The sequence below is a fragment of the Physeter macrocephalus genome, chromosome 21 (genome assembly GCF_002837175.3).
Source record: "Physeter macrocephalus isolate SW-GA chromosome 21, ASM283717v5, whole genome shotgun sequence".
Taxonomy (NCBI): Eukaryota; Metazoa; Chordata; class Mammalia; order Artiodactyla; family Physeteridae; genus Physeter; species Physeter macrocephalus.
The window spans coordinates 32,377,535-32,395,759 of record NC_041234.1 but is presented as its reverse complement, the minus strand read 5'-3'; the positions used below and the strand labels follow the sequence as shown (position 1 = coordinate 32,395,759).

At 52.8% G+C, this 18,225-nt stretch overlaps 1 protein-coding gene across 3 annotated transcripts in view; it reads left to right on the top strand.

The window, feature by feature from the left end:
- Positions 1–236: 236 nt before the first annotated feature.
- The window catches only part of UBA1 (ubiquitin like modifier activating enzyme 1), a 22,692-nt gene continuing 4,703 nt past the window's right edge, over positions 237–18,225 (top strand). The window contains exons 1-18 of one of the 3 annotated variants that reach the window (XM_007104176.4): positions 237–333; positions 8,290–8,406; positions 8,536–8,594; positions 8,695–8,863; positions 8,951–9,085; positions 10,040–10,146; positions 10,406–10,496; positions 10,603–10,735; positions 11,220–11,317; positions 11,412–11,558; positions 11,689–11,865; positions 11,991–12,095; positions 12,183–12,263; positions 12,628–12,783; positions 14,465–14,630; positions 14,938–15,134; positions 17,129–17,193; positions 17,435–17,630. In XM_007104176.4, coding sequence (XP_007104238.1) covers positions 8,290–8,406; positions 8,536–8,594; positions 8,695–8,863; positions 8,951–9,085; positions 10,040–10,146; positions 10,406–10,496; positions 10,603–10,735; positions 11,220–11,317; positions 11,412–11,558; positions 11,689–11,865; positions 11,991–12,095; positions 12,183–12,263; positions 12,628–12,783; positions 14,465–14,630; positions 14,938–15,134; positions 17,129–17,193; positions 17,435–17,630 — 2,199 coding nt within the window. In that variant the 5' untranslated portion in view covers positions 237–333. Of the gene's footprint in view, positions 349–3,597; positions 3,800–8,289; positions 8,407–8,535; positions 8,595–8,694; positions 8,864–8,950; positions 9,086–10,039; positions 10,147–10,405; positions 10,497–10,602; positions 10,736–11,219; positions 11,318–11,411; positions 11,559–11,688; positions 11,866–11,990; positions 12,096–12,182; positions 12,264–12,627; positions 12,784–14,464; positions 14,631–14,937; positions 15,135–17,128; positions 17,194–17,434; positions 17,631–18,225 lie in introns of those variants that run through there. The other 2 variants (XM_007104175.4, XM_007104174.4) reach the window with 2 other exon arrangements.

Genomic DNA, 18,225 nt, shown 5'->3' with positions numbered 1-18,225 from the left:
CCATACCCTGGGCGTTCATGCCCACCACGTGCACTAGGCGCCGGCCCGACCGGACTACCACCCCCAGCATGCCTCGCGCGTTCGGGAAGTACCACAACCCATAGGGGTATCTGGGTCTGACAAGGGCCCTGACGGCGCAGGAGCAAGGGGGCGCGCCCCTCTAGCTAAGCATCTGTGGTACGTACCAAACAGGGGGCCCTCGAAGGCCCCGCGCTTCCGAGCCCAACGGAAACTCTGGCTCTTCTTGTACGACGGAGGTGGTTTGCTCTTCCGTTGCTCCGTGGCTTCGGCTCATCTCCAGCAGGAAGGCGAGGCTTCCTCCCGGCGCAGGGGGTGAGCTGGAGCACGGTACCGCCAACCCCCTGGACAGCATTTGAGGGAGGGGGCTCAATTTCGGGGATCCCCGAATGGGCATATTTAGAGGCTCTGAGCCCGGTGTGGCATTTAGAGGTGGCTGTTTTTGAGGGGACCCTTAGCAAGTGGCGTTTAGGGACTCCGGGGTGGGACTTGGGAGTCTGTTTTAAGGAGCGTCCCTCGGAGGCAGGGTTTATACCTCTTGGAGACAGGGTTTAGGGGGATGTTTGGGGAGACCCTTGGGGAGACCCTTAGGGTTCGTGTATGAATACTCTGTCCACGAGGCAGGATTTGGTGTGCTTCCCCAGGGTAGAGGCAAAGTTTGAGGTACCTGAACTCAAGGCGGAATTTTGGGGGGCTTGTTTCAGGAAAGGTCCTGGTGACGGTGGGAACGTTTGGGCCCGACGTGGCATGTGGACGTATCGAATGTCCTTTGGGACCTCTGGTTCTATTATGATGTCTCACCGCGCTTGGGTGTAAAAGGCGGAGAGACTAGACACATCTGGGCCCACAAGTTTCTTTAGAAAGAGGAACACTCAGCCCAGGTTGTGGAAGTAACACCGGAACCTAGTGGGCTAGGTTCTTCCCGAGGGGACAGTGGGCCACGGGGCCTTCATGGACCGTGGCTTTATTCGTCATTCATGAAGAGGTGGGCTGTTGTGGAAGACCATTTTTGCCTTTTTCGCACCTGGTCCGTTGTAAGTGTCAGCATATGAATTATTCACGAGGGGGTGGATCAGCGTGCTGAAGGGGTGTGCTGAAAGGGGCGTTCTGCAGTCTGCCGGGCAAATTAAATCTCATTTATTAAGCGTAAAGGTGGGGCTTCCCTGGTGGCGCAGTGGTTGAGAGTCCTCCTGCCGATGCAGGGGACGTCGGTTCGTGCCCTGGTCCGGGAAGATCCCACATGCCGTAGAGCGGTTAGGCCTGTGAGCCATGGCCGCTGAGCCTGCGCGTCCGGAGCCTGTGCTCCGCAACGGGAGAGGCCACAACAGTGAGAGGCCCGCGTACCACCAAAAAAAAAAAGTAGCACCCCGAGTTTTCTGTGGCTTTTCTAGGGGCGTTGTGCATAATTCATGAGGGGCGTAGCTTTTATGGCTTCATCTGCATGATCCGCTGTTAGCTTTCCCTTAGAGGTTTCAGGATTTAAATTTTGCGTCTCAGCGAAGGGACGAGGCCTCGCTCATTGTTCATTCCTTACGCGCCGGTAATCCCAGATTATCAGCAAAGGCTCTAGATTCAAGTCCCATCGATCCTAGCCAGCTGTGTGATCTTTGGCAAATTTTTCTGTGAACCTGAAAAAATGAGTAAGAGCATAATGATCAGATCAGATTAGTTTACACTCATTTAGCACTTTATTAGCCCGTTTAATCTCCACAACAATTCTAGGTGGTAGGTTATTATCGTCCCATTTTGTAGATGAGGAAACTGGGACACCGGGAGACTAAGTGATTTGCCTAAGGTTACTCAGTCAGTGAGTCTGAGTCTACAGTCCAGAGTCTGTAGTCTTAATCAAATGTCATAATGTCTCTCTCCCATCCACCCAATTCAATGGTACTACTACTACTGTTAGTCATATAGCACCGCGTGCCAGGCACTGTTCTGAGACCTTTCTACATATTTATTCATTTAAACTTCATCACAAGGTAGGTTACTATTGTTCTCATTTTATGGGTGGGGAAACAGTGGCCCAGAGAAGTGAAGTGTCTGGTCCCAAGTCACACAGCTAGTCATCGGTGGATGGAAATGATTTTTGTGAGGGTTTAAGAACTCTCTAAGGAGGTCACCTTTGAGCTGAGACCTGAAGGACAAGAAGGAACCGATTTCCTGCTCTGCATTCCTGAGACCAGTGGTGCAGTGCATGGAAAGGACACACCACAGGAACCATCACATAGTGGGCGATCAGTTAATGTGATCATTATTATTATTTGACAGAATCGTACTGGGTGCTTATCGTGTGCCTGGGGCTTTGGTATACAGTCGTATCTCTGGTGACCTGGTAGTCTGTCCTACCTATTTAATGGACATTGGTGGCCTTAGCACTCTGTTTTTCAGTGTAATTCTGGAAGGGTGTTTCAAGGCACTATTTTTTAGATAATGTCCCAAGTTGGGGGTTTCTCTAGTGGCTGGGTACACCCTCACCCATAAGTAATTTTATATTAATATAAAATATAGTTACATATCACCTTTAAATTAATATATAATACTTAAAAAATTTAACAGTGCCCTGTGCCAGCACTGCTCTGAGCTCATTCCATAGTTCATATTCTCTGGTTTTCACAGTGACACATTTTGCCTTTACGATGTAGATGGGTTCTACTACTATCCCCATTTTACAGTTGTAGAAACTGAGGCATCAGCCAACGGTATGTGGTAAACCTGGATTTGGTTGGACCAAGGCAGCCCTGGTTCACGTGCAGTTAGTTAAGGGTGGGGGGAAGGCAGCTGCACTTCCCTTGGGTTTCCCCTGTGGTTCTGCAGCACCTTTCATTATTCATGAACGGGAAGGGGTGACCAAGTTGCATCGCCTGGAGTACCATAATCCCTACTTGCTGGAGAGGGCTGTCTTGAGTGTATCTGTCCATGCAGTCTCATGCATAATTCATGAGTAACTGGGTGGGACCTTTCTTGACCTCTCTGAGTTTCCAGGTTGGGCTGCGGCAGCATCTTCATTCATTATTCATGAGCTGGGGGAGTGTGTTTTCCCTGTGTTAGCCCTATTTCCCTGCTTACTGGGTATTAGATACAGTAATGGGCGGACCTGTCTCTTTTGTTCTTGCCCACCGGGCCTCATGCATTACTCATGATAAGATGTGGCCTCGGTCTCCTTGGCTTCCAGGCTGCAGCAAGATCATTCATTATTCATGAGCATTGGGGTGTGGCTTCCATGTTTTAACATTGGCTTTCTGGTTGCAGGGTGTTTGTTAGTCAACCAGCCACCCGGCCTCGTGCATAATTCACGATCAGGAAGTGTGGACTTGATGTCCTTTCTTGGTTTCCATGGTAGCCTGGCTGTAACAAAGTATTCATTATTCACCTTCCATGGGCGTGCCCTCTGTGTCGTTTTACCTGTTTTCCTAATTACTGCCACAGTAGCCACCAGGTGGAGCTATTCGCCTTCGAAGGAGTCACAGACCGGCAGGGACCATCATGCATGATTCATGAACGGGCGCGGCCTGCCTGCATCCGGGTTTCTGGGGGTGGGACCCAAGGTTTTGTTCCGGCCCCGGGCTCAGCAGCCGCCATCTTGTGTCGGCGGCGGCGGAGGGGAAGGAGGTGGCAGGGACGAGCACAACCACTACGGCCTGGGGAGGAGAAGGCGGCGACGGCGATTCTAGGCGGCCCAGGCGGCAGGGAGGAGGAGGAGGAGAAGGAGGAGGGTGGCGGCCGGGCTTGGCTTCGGCTCCTAGAGGAGTTGGCGGCGGCGCGACCCGGGGAACCGGCATTGGTAACAAATGGCCTTTCTCAGCGCCTTGGCCGGGGCAGGGGCTTCGGGAAGCATTGGAGGGTCTTGGGCCGGCGCAGGGCCAAGCTGACGTTGGGGCGGGCGGTGATGACTCGGACGCAGGGATCATTGGAGAGAAGGGGGGGTAGATCTTGGGGCGGGGCCGACATTTCTCATCCGGGACCAGCCCAGTCCCTCGGGCTCCAAAATCTGACCTTAGGGTCAGACCCCCAGAATCTGCTTTTAGAGACTCAGGCCAACATTCCTAGTCAGTGACCTGACCCCGTCCTGAGCCTTGCATCGCAGAGCGAACTTCCCCCAATCAGCAGTAGAGACTTAACGGGATCGACATTCCTGGTCAAAGCCTCCTACCAGTGTATGTCATTAAAGACCTTCCCCAGAATCTCTCTTCATTCACTCCTAGTTCCTCAGTATTTGCCCTCGCAGCTTTCAAGAGGGGCCAGACCTCAGGGAGGGTCCATTTGGCTTCATTTCTAAAAGAGTCTTTTCTAGCATCTTCCTTCAGAACCTACCCCCCACACACACACACACACACACACACACACACACACACACACTCTCCCTCCCCCCCTCTGCCCTCAGAGCTTTCAAGGGGTCTAGACCCTGTGAAAGGCCATTTGTGCTTGGCCTCCATGTCAGAGAGCACTCCCCCACATCTCAGAGGTCTCCCAACCCACCTTGGCCCAGCATCTTCCCTCCAAAACCTCTCCGGGCCAGCATGTCTATTCAGAGGTTTCCACTTAGCACTCACCTTTAAAGACTCCTTTAATTCCTAGAATCTGCCCTTAGAGACTTCCTTTACTTTAAGAGAATGCACCCTTTTTTATGGCCCCAGTATTCTCTTCAGAGAGTACCTCCTGCAGACCTCAGCATCTCCCCCATCAGACACTCATAACCCCCAGTATCTTCCCTCAGAGCCTCCCAGGGTACCGGACACCAGGGAGGAACTGTTTGGACATATAATCCTCCATCAGAGATCTCTCTGCCAGCATCTGCCCTTGCAGACCCTGTTGGCTCCTAGCCCCTTCCATCAGAGTCTTGCCTCTCAAATCCCACGCTTCACTCAGCTTCTGCCTTCAAAAGCCAACCAGGGTTCCAGCTTCTCTCACAGATCCCTTAACTTCACATCACGCCTAAGAATCTGCCCTCAGAGTCTTTCAGGATTCCAGCATCTTCAGTCAGGCTTTCAGCTTCGTAGGACCCCAACATCATTGTCAATTGTCCCTTCCCATAACAGGTCCAATTCTCCATCAGAGTAGGAAACCCCTTTCTCTGCATCTACTCTCCGAGCCTCCATGGGGTCCCACATAATTGGTCAGAGAAACCCAACCCTACCTGGGGACCTTGGCAGTATCTGCTTGCTGAAGTTTTTAGGGCCTGAACTGTCTGGGCTCAGCCTCCCCTTTCCAGTCCTCAGAGCAGCTGCAGTACCTAGCACGTACCATTCAGAGATCAACACAAGACCTTTGTACTCCGTTAGAAATCCCTCCACGACCCCACCCCGGGCCTCAGCAGCCACCCTCATAGCCTCCTGGGACTCTGACATCAATGTCAGAGACACCTTTTCCCTGCAAGTCCCAGTTATTTTTGGTCAAAGATTTCCCTCTGCCACCAGTGGAGACTCCCCAGGGCCCCAGCATCCTCCTGATGGAGAACACCCCCACCCCCAGACCCCAGCGTCTTCCCACAGCCTCCTTGGGCTGCAGAGTCCCCCACCCATTCCCTGTGCAGCCGCTGGGGCCTCCAGTGCAACTTCCTGGCCCTTTCCTAAAAGCTCCTTTTCCAAGGACCCAGATATGAGTCTTAACAACCTTGCCCAGCACCACCCCTCCTGCCCCCCCAGGGCTTCTAACATCCTCTTTCCCATCTCCCTCTGAGCCTCCAAGGGCTCAAGACAACCATCTCCTGGCTCTTTTATATTCCCAGGGACTTCTCAGTTAATCCCTCCTAGGAGGCTTGACAGGCCCCAGCATCCTGTGCCTTAGCTTCTCTCCATCCTGATAACTTGACCCTGTGTCTACCCTCTCTCAAACCTGCTCCAGGACTCCTACCTCAAACCTTCTTCTCTGGTTGGGGTGGTAGACAATGCTCAGGCTTCAAAATCAGCAGATTGGAGACCTCAGGCAAGTTCTGAAACTCTCTAAGCCTCAGTTCAGCTTTGCTGAACAATTGATAGTATATGTGTTCTAGTTGGGGCCTGAGCATGTGATGGGAGAGAAAGGTTTCGAATTTATGCTGGGGGTGGAGGATCTTAGCTCCTCTCTGGGGTTTCTGCCCCAGACCCCTTCTGCTTGCCTTGAGACTGGCCTGTTCCAAATCTCTGCGACTGAAATCCACTCTCAGACCATCAACCAAAACCTGCTTAGACCCTTGTTGCCAGCATTAGGGGTCCAGATGTCAAAGGTCCAGGTAGCAGAGATCTCTCTGGCCCTGGATCATCTCTGATTTCGGAAGTAGGAAGGTGGTGTGTCCCAAACAACCAAATCCGTGACAAGGCAAGGCAATAACTAAGTAGTGGAGGCCTCTGCAGGTGCCCAGGGAGGAGCTTATGTCCTTAAGCCGCTGAGTTCTGACCACAGACCTTGATTTTTTTAACCTCCCTAGCAGCCCCTTGAGGATATTTCCGTTTGCCCCTGCTTTGGGGGGAAAAAAGGGGGGGTTCAGAGGAAATGAGATACCTATCACGCGTCAGGAAGTCAGTAAATGGAAAAATATGATTTGCCTTGGTCTCCCTACTAACTCACCAAGCCTCTTCTACCCAAGTTGGTTCTTAGCGTTCCCAGCAGTTCAGGTAGATGACTTGGACCTAGCCAGCCTCCTGCCTCCTGGGTCCCCCTCCCTCACCCCTCATCTCTTAGCCCTGTGGGCTGGGCCCTGAGCTGGGTCCTGACTCTGTTCCCCCAGGAGGCATTGGCAAACAGTCCAGCACCAGCTGCATGACTCTGGGCAAGTGACTGGAGTTCTCTGAGCCTTTGTTTTCTTATTTGTGACATGGGTATAAGGTTATCTGGTTCATGGGCATTGTTAGGATTATACAAAGCCCTTTACTCTGAGATTGATAGGCAGTAAGCTCTTGGTAGATGGTAGGGAGCTCCTGTCATCTTGCTTAGTGCTAGCATGTGACAAGCGCCAAGATGGAATCTTAGGTACAGTGGGGGTACTTGGTGTGATTGGGTGTCAGAAAAGGCTCAGTGTAGGAGAACGGAGGCTCAGAGGAGCATTGGGGTCACGTGAGGGAGAGTGATTGGGGGTCCTGTCATCTCCAGCGTCTGGATCCAGTCACCTCCCCCCCGCCCCAATTTCACTTCCACAGCAGCCTGCATTGTTCTGTCTCTGGGACCTAGTCCTCATGAGCTCAGGTTTTTCCATTTGTCTGGCAAGGACACTCGGCCCTGCCTTGCAGGGGATGAAACGCCATAACATCAGGAAGCAGCCTTGGCCTCAGGGTCAGCAGATCCCCTGGTGGTTCCAGCGTGGCCACTCTCTTTGTGGGAACCTCGGTCAAGTCACCCAACTTCCCTGAGTGAATTTCTCTTCCTCCAGTGTGACTTGGGAGTGTTACTGATAGTAGTCCAAACCTCACAGGGGTGCCCTGAGGACAGAGTGAGGCACAGATCATAAAGTGATCTGTGTTTGACATTTGGCCCAGGGAGGACTCCTAATAAATACTCGTTTATCATTATTGTTGACCTGTTTAAGGGACTCCACACGCAGACAAGCCTTGGGAAGTGTGTGTTTTCTCTCTCCCTGCGACCTCTTTTATTGGCCCTGGGTGTTTTCCCCTTGCAGAGCTGGGGGTGGTGGGAAGCGGGTTGGACTTTGTGAAGCTGTCCTCCGTGAGCCCCTCTGGGAACTGAGTTCTCGGCACGGTATCTGCTACCATCATGCCACCCTGATGGATGTCCAAGCCGTGTTTCCCTCTCGAACTCCTGTCACTGGGGTTAAGGGAGAGGAGAAGGGCTGCTTGCTATTGCCTACCTGCTCTGTACCAGGCTCTCTGGTCTGTGTTATATTTTGTCACCTCAACAGCTCCATGGGGTAGGTAAGTGGTATTCTCACCCCTGTTTTACAGGCAAGGGAACCGAGCCCATAGGGGTTAAATGATGACTGTCAAGGAGTGGCAGGGTCTGACCTGAAGCTACATCCTTTCTCTGACTTCCCCACAAGTACATTCTTGTCACTCCTTTCCCCCCACAGGATTGGAGTCTCTCCCTCATTATGCTGGGCTGGGGAGAAAGGCAAATGGCCTAGTGGTTAGCAGCATGGATTGCAAGCCAGACCACCTGGGTTCAGATCTTAGCTCTGATTGCTGTGTGACCCTGGGCAAGTCACCTCACCTCTCTGTACCTGTCTCCTTTTCTGTAAAATGGGGATATTAGCCCTTAACGTCTTCCCTTTCCCCACAATCACCACTAACCAACAGGAACACCCACGTGCCCTAGGCTCACCTCTGATCTCGTTTTTCCTTCCAGATGTCCGGCTCGCCGCTGTCCAAGAAACGTCGCGTGTCCGGGCCTGATCCAAAGCCGGGTTCTAACTGTTCCCCTGCCCACTCCGTGTTGTCCGAAGTGCCCTCGGTGCCAACCAACGTGAGTGTCTTCTTCATGGAGACTGGCAGGCAGGGTGGTGGGTGGGAAAGTCTTCTGTATCTCTGTCCCATCTGTCCCTCGCCTCCTCCTGCATGTCTCCCTGAACCCGTTCTTCCCCTCCATCTCTAGGGAATGGCGAAGAACGGCAGTGAAGCAGACATAGATGAGGGACTTTACTCCCGGCAGCTGTAAGTGGGGCCGAGGTTGGACTGTGAGGTGGGAGGGGGCGCTGAGTGCATAGGGTCAGAAGGGCCTGGCCATGACCCGAGACGCCCCCTAACTTGGCAGGTATGTGTTGGGCCACGAGGCAATGAAGCGGCTCCAGACGTCCAGCGTACTGGTATCAGGCCTGCGGGGCCTGGGCGTGGAGATTGCCAAGAACATCATCCTTGGTGGGGTCAAGGCTGTCACTCTGCATGACCAGGGCACTGCCCAGTGGGCCGACCTCTCCTCCCAGGTACCTCTTCTCATCGCCCTTCTCTGCTGAGACCCCATCCCCCTGGCTACACAGCCAGTTCATTTCTTTCCTCATTCCCCTTTGCAGTTCTACCTGCGGGAGGAGGACATTGGGAAAAACCGGGCTGAGGTTTCCCAGCCCCACCTGGCTGAGCTCAACAGCTACGTGCCTGTCAGCGCCTATACTGGACCCCTCGTAGAGGACTTCCTCAGTGGCTTCCAGGTACCCTGGGCCACCGCCCGACCTCCTGCCCAGTTCTCTCAGAGCCCATCTCTGGTTTATTCATTTGATCAATATTTAATGGGGTAGCCCGGGTGCCAGGTTTCATGCTGAGGCTGCAGCTAGGGGATGGATGCGGGCAGGCTTTAGACGCTGGACCTGCCTCTTCAAGGGGAAGATGTGAGCCAGCAGACAGGACAGCATAGTGCACAGACTGGAGCCAGACTGCCTTGGCACAAGTCTCTCATTGTACTAGTGTGACCTTGGGCAGGTCACTGAGTCTCCTGTGCCTGCCTTTTGTCTGTCTGTACACATGGGAATGGTAGTAATGCCGACTTCGTAAAGATTTTGTGAGGGCTAAGCACTTAGAATAGCAGCTGGTTTTTTGTTAAATAAAAACCCTGGGCTGGAAAGAGGAGCTGTGGGAGCTGAGATTGTGCCCTGGGGTGTCCCAGCAAGCCAGGACACTGCTGCCGAACCCCGATGTAGCTGTGGGAGCTCACCCTGATGGAATGGGTGGGCATTTAGGCAGAGAGCAAAATCCCAAGGATCATGGCTGAGCAGGTGTTGTCCTGAGAATTGGGAGCAAGTGGGTGTGGTAGGAGTGAGCTCAGACTTTGGCTGAGGATGAAGTTTTACTTCTGTGTCTTGCAGGGCATGGCAGGGTTGTAGGCAGGCAGCAGTGGGTGTTGGCAGATGAACGAGTCAGCTGTTGTCCAAACTCTGTCCTCCCAGCTGCCTCTTTACCTTACCTGCCATAGTTTAGGGATTCACATTTCCCTTCACTGAGTTTCGCCTGGGCTGAATCTGATACATGGTAGTTACTTTGTGATAGAGAGCTGAACCAGCAAAGCCTTAAGGACTCCCTGAGGCCTCGCACCAGCCTTCCTCCACCATCTCCCCCTTTCCCCTTTCCCCTGGTGCTGGGCCCTCACCTGAGCTGCCACCTCTCCACAGGTGGTGGTCCTCACCAACACCCCCCTGGAGGACCAGCTGCGGGTGGGTGAGTTCTGTCACAGGCGTGGCATCAAGCTGGTGGTGGCAGACACGCGGGGCCTGTTTGGGTGAGTGCCCCCACCCTTTTCCCCTGACCCCTGCCATGCCCAGGAAAAGACCCCCAACCTCTGACTGCCCTCAGCCCCCCTCAGCCCCTTGGGTTTTGGATGTTGTGTCTTTACCTCACCCCATGTAGCATGAGTGCCATCTGATTCCCAGCAGTGATGGACTGAATTTGCTCAGCAAGTACTTGCTGCATCTTGAGGGACACGTGGGGTCCCCAAGCGCATGGCACTCGAGCATCAGCCCTGTTGCCTCCCTCTATAGGCAGCTCTTCTGTGACTTTGGAGAGGAAATGATCCTCACAGATTCCAATGGGGAGCAGCCGCTCAGTGCTATGGTTTCTATGGTCACCAAGGTGAGGAGGGCAGCCTCAGGGATCCTGGCAGGCAGATGGGTGGCAGGCCTTCCTGTCTGCTCCCGGTACCCTGGGCCTGCCTCTGAGGTACTCCTCCTTTAACCAGGACAACCCCGGTGTGGTTACCTGTCTGGATGAGGCCCGGCATGGCTTTGAGAGTGGCGACTTTGTCTCCTTTTCGGAAGTACAGGGCATGATTGAACTCAACAGAAGTCAGCCCGTGGAAATCAAAGTCCTGGGTGAGCTATGGCCATGGGGAATCAGGGGAGATAGGAGGTGTTTCCCTGGACTCTGCGTGAGGGGAGACACATCCTGGGTGTCTGAGATGAACCAGAGACAGAGTCCCCTGGGGTCCACCCAGAGCTGGGGACATGGGGGAGAAGTGCTGTCTCGTGTTTGAGCTGTTCCTAGAAGAGGCTCCTGGTATCTGCATTGAGGGGGAAAAGGTCTCTGGTGTTTGAACAAAGCAGATCAGAGGATCCACTCATGTCTGACTGGATTTGGACAGGGAGCAGAGAATGTCTTCTAGTGTAGACTTGGGGTCAGGGACACAGGGTCCCATGGGCTCTAAGCTGGGCTAGAGGGTAGATGGTTTCTGAAGTTCGAGTGGAATCGATTACTCCTGATGTCTGGGCTGGGTCAGGGATGGATTTTTCCTCATTTTGTGGGTGTTGTGGGTTTTAGGGAGGGTGGGTAGCCTGACAGTTTCCCTGTCTACCCTAGGTCCTTACACCTTTAGCATCTGTGACACCTTCAACTTCTCTGATTATATCCGTGGAGGCATCGTCAGCCAGGTCAAAGTACCCAAGAAGATCAGCTTTGTGAGTGTGGGGAGTAGTGGGCTCTGGGGGTGGTGCCAGGCATTTCCAGGTTCTCCATTCTTCTCTTCTGGTTCTGATGCTCTGCCCCCCACAGAAATCCTTGCTGGCCTCCCTGGCAGAGCCTGACTTCGTGATGACGGACTTCGCCAAGTTTTCCCGCCCCACCCACCTGCACATTGGCTTCCAGGCCCTGCACCAGTTCTGTGCTCAGCATGGCCGGCCCCCTCGACCCCGCAATGAGGTGGGTAGGTGGGTGAGCCGGCCAGGGCAGATGACCTTGGCTTCGAAGGCCCACAGTGCCTCTCTACCTAGCCCCCCCACCCCCCACAGTGGCCTCACAGGCATGCTCTTGGTTCCTTCTGCCCCACCAGGAGGATGCCACAGAGCTGGTGACCTTGGCCCAGGCTGTGAATGCTCGAGCCCTGCCAGCGGTGCAGCAGGACAGCCTGGATGAGGACCTCATCCGAAAGCTGGCATATGTGGCTGCTGGGGATCTGGCACCGATAAATGCCTTCATCGGCGGTCTAGCTGCCCAGGAGGTCATGAAGGTCAGCACAGATGGAGAAGGACAGGGTTGGGGTGGGCTAGACACCTCCCTGATTCCATTGCTTGTCCATCTGTGTCAGGCCCCAGTTAACCACTGACCACTTCCCCTGTCCTGCCCAATCCCTAGGCTTGCTCCGGGAAGTTTATGCCCATCAAGCAGTGGCTGTACTTTGATGCACTGGAGTGTCTCCCCGAGGACAAAGAGGCCCTCACGGAGGACAAGTGCCTCCCGGTATGTGAGTGGGGCCCTGGGGGAGATGTCATTGGGGGCATTTCTGGTGAGGCCTCTCTCTGACCCTTCTCCCTTTGCATTCCTCAGCGCCAGAACCGTTATGATGGGCAGGTAGCTGTATTTGGCTCATACCTGCAAGAGAAGTTGGGCAAGCAGAAGTACTTCCTGGTGAGTGATCTACTGGCACAGCCACTTTCTTCATCTCCTGTGGCCTCTGGCTACCTCTTACGGGGTCTCCTTCTGCCTCCTGAGGGCAGGTCTTTTGGTTCTTACATCTCTACCGCATGACTTTTGCCGTTTTCTTTTATCTTGAGGGAAAGCCTGGTGTGTCCTGTTTCCACCATCTTGTGCCTCCTCCCTCAGATGCCTGGGTTATTTCTCATGGCCCTAGCACTTGAGGATGTGGCACTAGACACACCTCTCCCCTCTCTTGCTGTCTTCAAGGGGAGTGAGAGTGAGGCGTGATGAGTGACTTCACACTGACCTGCATCACCCTGACCAGCCTCTGTCTCTCTTCTTGGCTGTCTTCTAGGTGGGCGCAGGGGCCATTGGCTGTGAACTGCTCAAGAACTTTGCCATGATTGGGCTGGGCTGTGGGGAGGGCGGAGAAATTGTTGTCACAGACATGGACACCATTGAGAAGTCAAATCTGAACAGACAGTTTCTGTTCCGGCCCTGGGACGTCACGGTGAGAGCGGTGGGGGTAGGAGGTGGGACTTTGTCATCTTGTTTTCCTCTTTTGTTCTCATTCTTCTTGGAAAAGGGGCTTTACCACCTTTTTCTTCCCTTCACCTTCTCTCTGTCACTCGTTCAACAGACATTGAGTACCCTTCCATCGAATCTACCGTTTTTTATCTCCTTTTTTTTTTTTCTTTTTCCTTGACTTCTTATGAGTGCTGGTTGGGACAGTGTGTTGGGGGTCCCAAGTTCAATGATTCACGAGCCCCCTAGGACTCAGCAGTACTCAGCATGTAGTTATACTCACAGTTAACGATTTCTTCCGGCAAAAGGATGCATAACAAAATCAGCAAAGGGAAGTGGCTCATGGGGCGAAGTCTGGGGGAGACCAGGCACATGTTTCCAAGACTCCTCTCCCAGTGGAGTTGCACAGGACATGCGTAATTCCCCTAGTAGCGAGTTGCAACACCACGTGAAATGTTGCCAACCAGGGAAGCTCATTAGAGACACAGTACCCGGGGTTTTTACTGTGGGCTGGTCACATAGGCACCCTCTGCTGGGAATGCCCCAAATTCCAGACTCTCAGAAGGAGAGCAGGAGTTCAGCATAAACCACAGGGTTTGCATAAGCAGTCTAGGCACAGTGAGCAGCCCTTACCAGGTACTGAATGGCAAGAACCCTCCAGAAATCTAGGTTCCCAGACTCCACCCAAGGGCCAACCTGGCCAGCAGGCCTCTTTCCTAAGAGAGCACTTGTGCTAGGTTCACTCTTTGTCTGCACAGATAGAAGCTGGGTTATATGGTGATCTAGTTAGGAAGCCTTCTGTAGGGGACAGTGTCATTGTTGCCTGGCCAGGATCGATTCCCCTTTTGTTCATTCATTTATTCACCAAGTAGTTACTGAGTAGGTTCTATTCTAGGTACTTGCAGTACACCAAGGAAACAAAGATTTTAGTGGGTGGGGACAGACAGTAAACAGTAAGCACAGTACAATAGCGAAGTTTATAGTTAACGTCCATAAGTGCTGTGCAGAGGAAACAACAAAAACAAGATGAGGGAAGTGGGCAGGCCAGGGAGATCAGTTTGCAGTTTTGATTACAGTGGTTAAGGAAGGGCTCATTTCTGCCGACTTGGAGGGCGTGAGGGAGTAGAGTCCCTTCTTCTGGGGAAGAGTGCTCCAGGCCAAGATCCTGAGGTGGGAGGGTAATAGGAGATGAGCTAGAGGAAATGGGGGCCAACTCATTTTGCCTTCAGTGGAGGTGGGAGCCAAGGGAGGGTTTTCAGCAGAGGAGGGACGTGACCCGATTTGGACTTTGAAAGGATCCTCCTTGTCTATGTGCTAAGATTCTGTTTTGTTTGGGGGGAATGTTCCCCAGCCCTGGGTGCCGTTAACTGAAAGAACAACAGAAGTTGGGTAAGCAGAAGAACAGATGGCTGGCCTATTGTCTCCAGCCTATGTCTGTGCACTGCTTCCCTTTTCACTGAGCCCCTGCCATATCCGTCACAGCCCTAGCCATGTGGTACTGTCACGGACTGTCTCCTGCCAAACCAGGGAGCGTCCTGAACTCAGGGCTTGGTTCTTCCCAGCATTAAATAAGCCAGCCTTCAGGAGGACAGCTCTGTGGAGGTTTGCTGGTGCATGCATGAATAACTGAGTTCTGTTCCCCCATTCCTACCCTTGCCCCCCCTCAGAAGTTAAAGTCTGACACAGCTGCTGCAGCTGTGCGCCAGATGAATCCGCACATCCGAGTGACAAGCCACCAGAACCGTGTAGGCCCTGACACGGAGCGCATCTATGATGACGATTTCTTCCAAAACCTGGATGGTGTGGCCAACGCCCTGGATAATGTGGATGCCCGTGAGTTTGGAGGCGGGTGAGGAGGTCGGGGCCAAGTTGCGTGCGTGCGTGCGTGCGTGCGTGCGTGCGTGCGTGCGTGCGTGCGTGCGTGCGTGCGTGCGTGCGTGCGTGCGTGCGTGCGTGCGTGCGTGCGTGCGTGCGTGCGTGCGTGCGTGCGTGCGTGCGTGCGTGCGTGCGTGCGTGCGTGCGTGCGTGCGTGCGTGCGTGCGTGTGTGTGTGTGTGTGTATCTTGGAGGTGCCTCTCTTCCCGTCTTCTGATGTTCATTTCCTGGCACTCAATGTTTTGTCGTGACTCCCCGCCCCCCAGGCATGTACATGGACCGCCGCTGCGTGTACTACCGTAAGCCACTGCTGGAGTCAGGCACACTGGGCACCAAGGGCAATGTGCAGGTGGTGATCCCCTTCCTGACAGAATCATACAGCTCCAGCCAGGACCCACCTGAAAAGTCCATCCCCATCTGCACACTGAAGAACTTCCCCAATGCCATCGAGCACACCCTGCAGGTGATCAGCGTGGGGGGAGAGGGCAAGGGGCAGGCACCCGGCCTGGCGGCCACTGGCCCCTGTGTTTTCTCTTTAAACCTTCCTCTCTTACTTTCTATCTTGCAACCTTGGTTTCTAGAATGATTCATTCTTTTTTTTTTAACTTTTGTTTTGAAAACTTTTCAATGTTTAGACAGATACAGAGAATAGTGTGGGGAGCACTCAAATACTCTTAGATTTAACATTTGTTAACGTTTTGCCACATTCTTTTCTTAGATTCATGTAGCTTTTTCTTCTTTTGGTGAAGTATATCGTGGCCATCACAATGCTTCACTCCCTCTGCTTCTTCAAAGGGAGGATATATTCGCACATAACAGGGTCTCAACTTCAGCACTGGTGACAGTTGGGGCCCGATATCTCTTTGTCATGGGGGCATCCTGAGCACTGTAGGATGTTTAGCAGAATCCCTGGCTTCTACCCACTAGATGCCAATAGCACCCCCTTCCATTTGTGGCAACTAAAAATGTCTTCACACATTGCTGGATGTCCCCTGGGGGCAAAATCTCTCCCAGGTGAGAACTGCCCCCAGGTAAGAACTGCCGTATCTAACCAAAACACCACCTTCATGCTGAACAAAGTTAATGGTAATTCTTACTGTCTCTCCTAGTTACTTATTTGTCTCTAATACTCAGTCCATATTCAGGTTTCCCCTGCTGTTGCTCAAAATGGGTTTAACAGCTGGTTTTCCAGGTTGATTTTGTTTGCGTGATGCATATACATATAGAATACAGAGCAGTGCACATATTATCTGGCTGAGTTTTTTACAAAGCGAACATATCTAGGTTGTCCAGCACCCAGGCCTACAGACCAGAACCTAAGGATAACCATTGTGTTATCAGATGATTCTTAGTACAGTCTTGGAGAGCAAACCATTCAGAATGTTTAGTAAAAGTATGGGGGGGGGTGGGAACAAAATAGGGAGGGGGAAAAAACAGTTCCCTCTATCACTTTCCCTTCTGCCCCTGCAGTTCCAGACTGGGTGTCTTTGTATTTGTGTACCCACCACAGACTCACTAGGCCATGAGTGACCTTGGACTTAGCCTCTCCAAGCCTCTGACGAAATGGAGGTGACAGTAGTATATACTTCATGGGGTTATAAAGCATTTAGCATTCACTGTGTATCTGGTGCTGTTTTTGTTTTTTTTTTTTTTTTTTGTGGTACGGGGGCTTCTCACTGCTGTGGCCTCTCCCGTTGCGGAGTGCAGGCTCAGCAGCCGTGGCTCACGGGCCCAGCCGCTCTGCAGCATGTGGGATCCTCCCGGACCGGGGCACGAACCCATGTCCCCTGCATCGGCAGGCGGACTCTCAACCACTGTGCCACCAGGGAAGCCCTCTGGTGCTGTTTTAAATAAACTTTAAATATATACATACTTGGAACCCGTGCGGTACATATTACCGTTACAGTATCTGTTTCGGAAAGGAGGGCACAGTGTTAAGTGTCACTGTGTGTCCCTGAAGTCGCAAAGCTAGATACTGTGTAGCAGAGCTGGTTTTGATCTCTGACATCTGTATCCTCCAAACCCCCTCACCAGTGACAGCACTTAACGTTCTAGGAATTCTCAGAGGGCAGAGCCTCTGTCCAGTTTGCTGCTGAGTCCTCAGGGCCTGTATAGGACAGTAATTTTAAATATGTAATGTAATTTTAAAATACGCATAACTGAATTGTTTCTTTTTTTATTGAGGCATGACATACCTCACGTAAGGTACGCAGAACTTAATTTTTTTCACGCATTCACTAGTGTAACCGCTGTCCAGATCAAGTTCATTGGTTTTTCAAATTGAGGTGCTGGGGGTGGTGGAGTGGAGAAGGTTGGGAACAGTGGTTGCGGGGCTTACCTTCTCCCAGAGCAGCTTTGTTCATCCTGTTTGATTTGTTCACTGATGGTCTTTCTGATGCCTCCAGAAGCCCATTTTGTCAACCATCGCCCCCTGTAATCTGTTTGCTCTGTGTGCAGTGGGCTAGAGACGAGTTCGAAGGCCTCTTCAAGCAGCCGGCAGAAAACGTCAACCAGTACCTCACGTAAGTAACCAAATGCCCCCTCACCCCACCTCCTGCCTTCCAGCCAGGGCATCCTGTCTGCTTTCCTCACCAGTGTGACACCCAGCACCAGGCGCACTTCTCAAATGAGTCAGTGAATGCTGGGGCCTCACTCCACTGGGGGTCAGGACTAGCTTTCCGTGGAGAAAGTGGGGTTGCCCTGGAGCCCAGTCTTGGGGCCGCTGTGTAATCCTGCCCTTTTGACCCCTCCAATTCCTGATAGAGACCCCAAGTTTGTGGAGCGGACCCTGCGGCTGGCAGGCACCCAACCCCTGGAGGTGCTGGAGGCCGTGCAGCGCAGCCTGGTGCTGCAGCGGCCACAGACCTGGGCCGACTGTGTGGCCTGGGCCTGCCACCACTGGCACACCCAGTACTCTAACAACATCCGGCAGCTGCTGCACAACTTCCCTCCCGACCAGGTAACGCCCACTTGCCAGGTCCATTTGGCGGGATGCGTTTCCCAGAAACAGGAGCCTGCTGTGAGCTCTCTGTGTGGCTCCTCTCGGTCATTAGTCCAGCTGTGGCAGATGCCCCAAGGCATGGGGGTCTCACATGAATGATTAAACTTGACCTGTTTTTGCTGTCCCCTTTCCTTTGAGCAAGAGACTTCATTTCTGTTTCCCTTACCTGTGGTGTGGGCTGACTCACCCACCTCCCAGGACTGTAAGGATCATAGTGGAGAAATTTTGGAGTTAAGAGCTCAGGAATCAGTGGGGGTTCAAACCCCAGCTCCATTTTCACTTGGGCGAGTCACATACCTTCTCTCTGTACTTCAGTTTCCTTATCAGTAGAGATAATAATAATCTACCTCATGAGGGCTTTTGTGAGGATGTATTGGTATTTATTAATATTAACTTAGTACAGTGCCTAGCAATTCATAAGAGTTTGTTAAATGGCTGTGTGGCTTGCACAGAGTGCCAGGAGTTTTTTTTTTTTTTTTTTTTTTTTGCGGTGCGCTGGCCTCTCACTGCCGTGGCCTCTCCCGTTGTGGAGCATAGGCTCCGGACGCGCAGG